This window comes from Gobius niger (genome assembly GCF_951799975.1).
Source record: "Gobius niger genome assembly, chromosome: 15".
NCBI lineage: Eukaryota > Metazoa > Chordata > Actinopteri > Gobiiformes > Gobiidae > Gobius > Gobius niger.
The window spans coordinates 27,419,796-27,429,498 of NC_136866.1; the positions used below are offsets into that span (position 1 = coordinate 27,419,796).

The 9,703-nt window shown below is 41.2% G+C and overlaps 1 protein-coding gene across 1 annotated transcript; it reads right to left on the reverse strand.

Annotated features, from left to right (window-relative positions):
• Nucleotides 1-481: 481 nt before the first annotated feature.
• Nucleotides 482-4,279, reverse strand: atf3 (activating transcription factor 3). Its single transcript, XM_079572252.1, has 4 exons — nucleotides 4,122-4,279; nucleotides 2,299-2,560; nucleotides 1,973-2,080; nucleotides 482-1,197 (listed from the first exon to the last, which is right to left on the reverse strand). Exons 2-4 carry the CDS (start codon nucleotides 2,557-2,559, stop codon nucleotides 868-870), a joined length of 699 nt encoding a protein of 232 aa, XP_079428378.1. The 5' UTR covers nucleotide 2,560; nucleotides 4,122-4,279; the 3' UTR covers nucleotides 482-867.
• Between the last annotated feature and the right edge of the window lie 5,424 nt (nucleotides 4,280-9,703).

Below are 9,703 nucleotides of genomic sequence, written 5' to 3' on the forward strand. Positions count from 1 at the left end.
TCGGGGTATGAAAAAGTTGCTCTCTTATCGTTTTAAATAACTAGCCAACCATGTCGCGCCTCGTCCAATCAGCAGCTTCGGTTCGAGGGAGTGGGCGGGGACACGTTACACTTGAAAACATTGAGTTGAAATTACTCGAAACGGCAATATGGATGTGGATTTGGTTTGTAGGCCTCAAAATATTTAGGATTTAAACTAAAAAAAATGTAGAAAAATTCAACAACACAACGTATAAAAAGGTGGAAAAAACATCAAAAAGCGTAAAAAAATTGTAAAAAGTATAATTTTTACCATGTCGCAATTTCAAGTAATTTCAACTCAATGCAACCGCGTCACGGAAAACTTAAAACTTTTGAGTTAAGATTACTTGAAAGGATAATCTAGATTTTAATTAATTTAGTAGTCGATTTTTAAACAAAATATATAAAACAAAGACTAAAAATGTCTAGTTTGCTACACAAAACTATGTCGCAATTTCAAGTAATTTCAACTCAATGCAACCGCGTCACGGAAAACTTTAAACTTTTGAGTTGAAATTACTTGAAAAGGATAATATAGATTTTTATCAATTTAGTAGTGAATTTTTAAACAAAATATATAAAACCAAGTAAAAAAAATATGTCTCGTTTGTAAATAAGCTACACAAAAGCATCCAAAACCACATCACGATTTCAAGTAATTTCAACTCAAAGCAGATTTTCTATTTCCGTAGCCCCATCACGCGTCGTCCAATCAGCAGCTTTGGTTTTGAGGGCGTGGGCGGGTCACGGCGATGATTGGCAGGTCTCACTCTTGTTTTTTAGCAGCTTCGTGTGGACGAGAATCGGTGTTTGAAAAGTTCTTAAGTCAAAGTTTTGTTTTTTTTGTTCATAGGTGGCCGGAGCAGTGCACGTGATTGAGCGACAGGAGTTCGGAGGCGTCTATGGTGGAGGTGGCCGGCGTGGCGGCGGTGGTCGTGGTGGTGTGTGAGGTCGTCGTGGACAGGGAGGCGGTGAGGTTCTCCAGCTGCAGCGCGCTCTCCTTGATGTGCTGGAGGAAGAGGTTGCGCTCGTCCTCCGGGGTTCGCCCGTTCTGCGCCCGCACGATGCAGGTGGGGCGGTGCAGGTTCAGCATGTAGACGAGCTGCTGCTTCTGCTGCTTCAGCTCCTCGATCTGCGCCTTCAGGTCGGCGTTGACCGTCTCTAACTTCTCGGACTCCTGGAAAAGCAACAAGAAGGGGTGGTGAGACGTGAGCAGACTTAAATATTCAATATGTAGATGTGGATTTTGTAATATTTGTATCACAAGAAGCCACAATTGACTCTGTGCATAACTTCAAATCATAACAACGGCGCCCAAGGAGTGACTTCCTGTTTCGATCCAGCACGCCAAAATAAAAGGACACAGCCGGTCTCATTGATTAGTTCAGCAGGTACTTGTAACATCACAAGAATATAATAAAACACACACATTTTAAGTGTTTTGTCGGTTAATAGAGAGAAAGTTGACCTAACGAACTGCTGATCTAATTAATAATATAGTGCTTTTATTTTGGCGTGCTGGATGGAAACAGGAAGTCACATCTTGGGCGCTGTTGTTATGATTTGAAGTTATGCACAGAGTCAATACATCGCAAAATCACTCCACTTCCATTGTCCGTCTAACTAAAGTTCAGTTTTAGCTACATTTTTCTAATTCAAAACCATTTTATCCTCGTTTTGAGACACAATTTGTGTTTTTGGAAGTCTGAAAACAAATGATTCGTGTTTAAACTTAAAGTGATAGTCTGTAAGTTTGGAGAGTGAGGAGAGAGATACACATATTATAAAAATTGTAAACCATTTAGACTTCCAGACTATCACTTTAATGTAATATGATGCGTCCAAACGAGTGGGTAAAGTTTTTTTCCCAAATACAAAGATAGATAATGCTGTGTGGACAGGAGCTAAACTTTGTCGATGACTAGTTACGAGTAATAGTCAATTAAAAGTACCATCTGCAGTGTCTCGGTCTTCTCCTTTTTCTTGTTGCGACATTTAGCAGCGGCGACCTTGTTCCTCTCTCGTCGCCTCTTTCGCCTCTCGAGCTCTGCAGGGTTCAGCTGTAAAAGAAAAAAAAAATACTATTAAAACCAAATACGGATTTGAGAGGAAAATGTTCTCACTACTAATAAAGCCAACTCAGTATAAAATAATTCTAGTCTTGACACTAAAACAAAACTAAATTGCTAATGACTTTTGTTTCAATTTGATGGAATCTGCTGTATTTATCACCACAGTATTTACATGTTTGCAGTATTAATACTTTTCACTATCGTACCTCTCTTTTGCCCGACGACCCGGAGGTCTGCAGGTAGTCCGTCAGCCTCTCGCTGCTGGAGCTGGCCCCGTCCGAGCTGACGTCGGCGCTCAGCCCGTGGGACAGCCGCTTGCTCTGGATGGTCAGCCGCAGCTCCTCCCTCACGAGGGGGCTGAAGCCTGTGAAGTCGTCCAGGGAGAGGGTCCCGGGAGGAGACAGGCAGGGCACCATGGCCGAGCAGCTGATGTCCGCCAGGGAAGGACCGGTGTGCTGCAGCATCATTCTGGAGGGGGAAAAAAAAAACGTTTCGAAAAGTTAGTATTATTCATTATTCTCAATTCAGAGTTTTGCTTGGATCCTGAGAGACTTTGGTGCCCGGCCACCCCAAAGAAAACAGTCTGGACACGCCCCTGGACCAGACTCCAAGATGTTCAAAAAGTTATTATTTTAATGGAACCAGAAGAAGTTACTACTATTATTGTCACAGCAGTTCTCAATTCTCATCCTAAAAGACTTAAAGTGTCATCCTTGAATAACCAAGTGCCCAGACACCCCAATAAAAACAGTCTCTGGTAAAGAGTAGTCAATTAACTCGCTTTAAAAAGTGGACTTGACTCGGTTAGGGTCAACAATAGTACCATTCTGAGCCACTAAAAGTACTTAAGGAACCTTTTCAGTGCCTTTGTTTGCCGAAGAAGTGGAAGCTAATCTGTCAAGTCGTGCTACATAACCTGGGAAAGCATTTTTTGCTGACTAACTGTGGTAAGGTCAAACATGACGCAACAAGTTGGAAATCTCCAAGGTGGCTCGGTTGTTTGGTAAAAGTACAGGGAAGCAATTATCAGTGTTTGCACAAAAACAAACAAGGTTATAAAGCATTCATTATCGGGACGAGAGCAAACAATGACTCAAAACAATTTGATTTTCAAGTTAGCCCCTCAACTCCCACCTGAACCGAGCACATTTTCTCCAGTTTGGCTTTACCCCAGTCCAAAAACAAAAACAAAACTGAGACGGAAAAAAATGATGGAAATGTGACAGTAAAGTGAGAAAACATTGACAAAAAAGTGACGAAAAATTGACGAAAAAATGACAAAAATGTGACAAAAATGTGATAAAAATTTGACGAAAAAATTGACGAAAAAATGTGACAAAAAATGACAAAAAAGTTACAAAAATGAGTTGAATAGCCAACAAAAAAATGATGGGAAAAAAAAAAATCTGATGACGTGAGGAAAAAGATCCTCTCAGTTCAGGTGGTTCAAGAGGTTAAGTCCAAGTATGATTTAAAAAAAAAAGCAATTTCCCTGTCAACCGAGCTACAGTAATCCTATACCTAAAACTATAGCTATACTTCCCCACATTTTTCGATCAGTAAAACACTTCAGATTGCTTATTTACCGAGACAAAAGTGTTCCTTGACATGTTTCCTTATCAAATCTCTGCTAAAGCTGGCTGTGGAGTCGTTTCGGGAAGTTATTTCGACAGCCCCAGAGTCAGCGGAGCTCCGAAGGGAAACACCGGGGACTCCTCTGTCTGTCGCCCGGGCAACGCTTCCCCAAAGCCGGCTACAACTTAATCGCTACCTCCGCTCTCCAACCAGCTCCAACCCTCTCGAAGCCATTTGAAAGCATTCCGCACACAAACAAGGCGCAAACCCGCGTATTAAAATCATTTTAGAATGAATTAAAAGCTTAAGTCGGAGGCGCCGCGGCTCGCAGGGGGGGAACCCTCTGCCTGTCACCCGGGCAACGCGGCAACAACACCGGCTTCCCTCGCTAGCACCTCCCCGCTCTCTGACCCAGGCCCCGTAACACCGACAAAACTCGGAAAACGCGGCTCACCTGTGTGTTCTCTGTGTCTGCGCGTCCTGTCGGAGGAAAGCGGGGTGAATAATCTCAGTTTTCGGGGGTTATCGCTCCCGTTTTGTCGCGTCCTTCTGCCTCCGCGGTGGGAAGTTGCGTGTGTGGCCCGACCGTTGCATCACTCCGCTTTTATAAGAGCGGCGGCGCAGTGGAGGGGGCGTGGCGTGAGAGGACTTCTTCTGTCAGAGCGTGCCTACGTAAGCCCGCAGGCGCGCTCGCACTGATCCACGGACGGGAACGGGAGGGGCGGGCTGACGTCATTCTATTTTTAGCGCAGAGGATTGTGGGTTATTGTTGTCGGTGATGCAATATAGCAACGCGCGGCTGCTATGTAAACACGACGGCTCGCGCTCTCTCTCTCTCTCTCTCTCTCTCTCTCTCTCTCTCTCTCTCTCTCTCTCTCTCTCTCTCTCTCTCTCTCTCTCTCTCTCTCTCTCTCTCTCTCTCTCTCTCTCTCTCTCTCTTTCCTCGACTTTCCTCTCTCTTCCATTCCCTGCTCTACTCTCCCCCTTTCTCTTCCCTTCTCTCTCTTGCTTCCCCGTTACCCCTCTCTGTCCTCTCCTTCTTTCTTTTTTCTCTTTTTCTCCTTTTCCCCTTTCCTTTGCTCTCATCTCTACTCCCTCGCTCTCATTTCTCTCTCTCTCTCTCCCCTCTTTCCCACTCTTTTCCCCTCTCTCTTCCTTCACCCCACTTTGCTCTATCTTTTTTCTTTTCCCCTCCTTCCCTCTTTCCCCTCTCTCTCTCCCCTCCTCTCTTTACCCCCTCCTCCTTCCTCCCTCTTCCTTCCCCTATCACCCTTCTCTCCTCTCTCTTTCCCCCCTCTTCTTCCCTCGTTCTACCCCTACCACCCCTTTACTCTCTCTCCTTTTTCTTTCTCTTTCCCCTTCTCTCTTAGCCCCCTTTCCTTTCCCCCTTTCCCTCCCTCTTTCTCTCTCACTCTCTCTCACACCCCTCCTTTCTCTTCTCTTGTACAGTATTGGATTTTTGGCATTCCTCTGCTGCTCTCAGCTCCAGGGCATTTCCTACATGTTTCCGTCTGCGTTTCCTTCCATCAACAATGACACCACACCTCTCCACGGCTGCAAAACTCTGCTATGTAGTAATGGGAAAGAACTGTTGTCTAATAATATAACATAACAGTTTGCAAATTTTCTCTTATTTCGTATTCATTGTTTTATGATTTGCTAGAGCCTGTATTTTATCATCATAAACTTACACATTGATCTTATAGTTGTGTTGTCATCTTCTGGCTATTTCAGAGTGGATTAAATTCCCATACAAGCATGGACCACATGGTTAACCTCTTAACTCCCGCCTGAACCGAGAGAAACTTTTTCCTCACGTCATCAGATTTTTTTTTCCATCATTTTTTTGTTGGGTGTTCAACTCATTTTTGTAACTTTTTGGTAACTTTTTTGTCACTTTTTGTCATTTTTTTTTGTCAATTATTTTGTCAAATTTTTAGCACATTTTTGTAATTTTTTTGGTCAAATTTTTATCACATTTTTGTAAAAAAAAATTGTCACATTTTGTCACATTTTTGTATTTTTTTGTCACATTTTTGTCATTTTTTTGTCACATTTTTGTCATTTTTTTGTCACATTTTTGTCATTTTTTTGTCACATTTTTGTCATTTTTTTTGTCACATTTTTGTCATTTTTTAGTCCATTTTTTATCACATTTTTGTCACATTTTTGTCATTTTTTTGTCAATTGTTTGTCAATTTCTTGTGACATTTTTACCACTTTTTCATCCATTTTTCGTCACTTTTTTTGTCAATGTTTTCTCACTTTTTTGTTACATTTTCATCATTGTTTTCATCTCAGTTTTGTTGCTATTTTCACAGTTTTTTCCAGAAGCTTTTGGACTGTGGTAAAGCCAAACTGGAGAAAATGTGCTCAGTTCAGTTATGGAGTTAAAAGAGAAATAAAAAAACAAAATTGAAATAAAATCTAAAAGATGAGGCTGTTTACGAGTCTAAATGTCACACACACTTCATTTATCGATCTATTTTCTGTTGTTGTTTATGACTTTGCGACTCCTGACCCAGATGGATTTAAAGCCGTGATGATAAACAATGACATCACCCTCAGGTATCATCCGGGAGTGATGTCATCCAGGCCACGCCCCCCTCTCCCCCCCCCCCCCCCCCGGTCACGCCTCTGTGCTCTCGGGACAGCTCGTTAGCGGGGCACGGCGGCCTTATGTTCGTTGTAATTGCGAATGCGGGGGGGGGGGGGGTTTACTCTGGGCTCAGACGTGAAACATGAATACACCGAATACTCAAAAAAATACATTCAAATTGGATATTTTTAAAAGTTTATAGTAAATATGAAAAGAGAAAAGTGATGCAAGTATTCAGACCCATTGTGTTGCTCTCACTCATTATGCTTTACATGGGGTGAATAGGTTGAATCAGGGCCGTTGGTGGGAGGGGGGGATCCGGGTAAGGTTCCCCCGGGCCCCAGGACCAGCAGGGGGCCCATTAAAGCAAAGAAACCACAGAAATGCCTTCATCAATCAGAGCCTGTTCCTACAAATGCACACATTAGCCTTCAAATCCCGGACCTGGTTTAAAGCAGAACTAAGTAACTCTTGTGCCCCTAGAGGCCATAAGCGCAACTGCAGGTGTTGCCATTTTATTTAGCTTATTAATTGTCCGTGAGAGTAAATACTATACTGACGGAAAAGACAACGGTACGGATTTTTCACTCAAACTTGGCTGTAAATACTGTTTAACCTCTTAACTGCCGCCTGAACCGAGAGGATCTTTTTCCTCACGTCATCAGATTTTTTTTCCATCATTTTTTTGTTGGGTGTTCAACTCATTTTTGTAACTTTTTTGTAGCTCATTGGTCATTTTTTGGTCATTTTTTGTCAAATTTTTGTCATTTTTTCGTCAATTTTTTTAATCACATTTTTGTCATTTTTTTGTCATTTTTTATCTCATTTTTGTCATATTTTTTTTGTAGCATTTTGTCACATTTTTGTCATTTTTTTGTCATTTTTTTTAATCATTTTTTTGTCATTTTTTGTCATTTTTTTGTCAAATTTTTAATCATTTTTAATCATTTTTGTCATTTTTTTGTAGCATTTTGTCACATTTTTGTCATTTTTTCGTCACTTTTTTGTCAATGTTTTCTCACTTTTTTCCTCACATTTCCATCATTGTTTTCGTCTCAGTTTTGTTGCTATTATCACAGCTTTTTCCCCAGAAGCTTTTGGACTGAGGTAAAGCCAAACTGGAGTAAATGTGCTCGGTTCAGGTGGGAGTTAAGGGGTTAAACCAAAATCGTGCACAATTTGAAGTTTTTTCTATCAAATTGTCTCAAAACAAACGTATAGCATTTCCCATACATAACGCCATGGGACTCGTTCTCCGCTGGCACTGAAAGGAGAATAAAGTCAAACCCTATGATAAAGAAGGTCATTTGAGCTCCAAAATGATCAGTCTATTTGCCTTACAGTGGCCTTCAGTAATACAAATATAAATCTGCAGTGTCATCTTCCCCAGTTCAATGTCAGTCCATCTTCTTTAAAAAAAAATGTTGAGCTAATCAGTTCTGAAATGAAAAAAGTGTAACATGACTTTATAAGGACAGAGTGGACTCTCACTGCCGCTTCACTTATGACACACATGACAAATCAGAAACTACTGAAGTGACGAGAGGGAAGTGCAGTACATGTACCATGAGAGAGAGAGAGAGAGAGAGAACTGCAGAATTCATGACGGTGATGTCATGGGGCGGCCATTTTGGATGATATCACCTCAATCCACAACATATAAACTGTATTATTTACCAGAGAATGAAACTTTGATGTGTTCCGAGCTTCTTTCAGGGTCGTCTCAGGCCAAAAATGTGCCTTTAACTGTACGGCTTTTAGTTTTTCAGGCAGTAAAAAAACTCAAGAGTCAAAACGTCTTGAAAAAGCATCGAGTTTCTGCATTTTTCTGGAAATAATCTCACTGATCGACTTTATTTAATCCATACACTCAGTGAGGGACACGGTTTTGGCTTAAAACTTGTTACAACAGCAGGTTTGGCTAAAGTTTCACGCCTCCTCCTTCCTCTTCCTCCTACAAAAGTATCCAGAAAAACGATAAGGACAGAAACCACAAATGCAGTTTGCAGAAAAAGTAAAAAAAAAAAGGCAAGGCAAGGCAACTTTATTTATACCGCGCATTTCGTACACAAGGCAACTCAATGCGCCTAGGTCAGCTGTGTCAAGAGAGAGGGAGGTCGCTTCCTGTTTTCACGTTGCCATGACAACAAGAAGGGGATGTCTTGTAAGCAATAAAACAAAAATAAAGGGGGGATTGTTTAAAGGGGAGGTATTATGCAAAATCGACTTTTTCAAGCTTTACATCATGTTATTATGGCATTCCCTCATTAAAAACATGCCTGAAGTGTTGCCTTGGCACATTCACGTATTTTTGAGTAATCTGTAAAAACTCTGATGGCGGCCATTTTAGGGATAGGTTTGCCTGAGTCCTCCTAGGAACGCCCCCACCTCCTGGAGACGCCTCCGAGCTTTCGTCACCAGCCGAGTAACCAACCACTGCTCCTCAGCAGAACCCCCTCCCCACTGATGCCACAGACAGCGTGTGGAGGGGGCGTGTCGGAAAGGCTCAGAGGTTTTTAACCCCTTAACTCCCACCTGAACCGAGCACATTTTCTCCAGCTTTACCCCAATCCAAAAGCTTCTGGAAAAAAGGTGTGAAAATAGCAACAAAACTGAGACAAAAAACAAGGATGAAAATGTGAAAAAAATTGACGAAAAAGTGAAAAAAAATGGACAAAAAAATGACAGAAATTGATTAAAAAAAATTGACAAAAAATGAGAAAAAAATCGACGAAAAAAATGACGAAAAAGTGACAAAAAATGGACAAAAAATGACAGAAATTGATTAAAAAAAAAATTGACAAAAAATTGAGAAAAATGGACGAAAAAGTGACAAAAAATGGACCAAAAAGTGATAAGAATTTGACAAAAAATGTGAAGAATTTGACGAAAAAGTGACAAAAAAGTGACCAAAAATGGACCCCAAAAAATCGAATATTTGACAAAAATGAGATGACTGCCCAACAAAAAAAAATATGAAAAAAAATCTGATCATGTGAGGAAAAATATCAATTTAGTTTTGTAGGTCTTAGCTTTCAAAGGAGGCGTTACACTGGCCTACAGGATTTGGGTAAAGCTGAACTGGAGAAAATGCTCTCGGTTCAGGCGGGAGTTAAGAGGTTCTTAAAGAGACAGAGGCCTAATTTCAAGACATTCACTACAGCCATTTTGAGAGAGCAATTTTATACAAGGCAGTTATTCTAATTTACTGCATTTACAGACCAACAGAAGGTTTGGTCATCATTGTAGTGTGATATAGACTGGTGCTATGTGATTGAAAAAAGCATAACACCCCCTCTTTAAAAGACTCTTTGACCCACAAGAGATTTTCATCCAGTTTTGCAGAATAGAATATGTGACCAAATGGGCACAAATCCTTTAATTGGGGGAAACAAATGCGTGGGCTTGTTTGGTACATGAGGCTTTCAGTTATTATT

Excerpts from the sequence above, each read along its gene's own strand:
- atf3 (XM_079572252.1), bottom strand. The coding sequence starts at position 2,559 with ATGATGCTGCAGCACACCGGTCCTTCCCTGGCGGACATCAGCTGCTCG. Across the intron at positions 2,081-2,298 it reads GGTCGTCGGGCAAAAGAGAG|CTGAACCCTGCAGAGCTCGA; the intron begins GTACGATAGTGA and ends TTTCTTTTACAG. Across the intron at positions 1,198-1,972 it reads AGACCGAGACACTGCAGATG|GAGTCCGAGAAGTTAGAGAC; the intron begins GTACTTTTAATT and ends TTGCTTTTCCAG.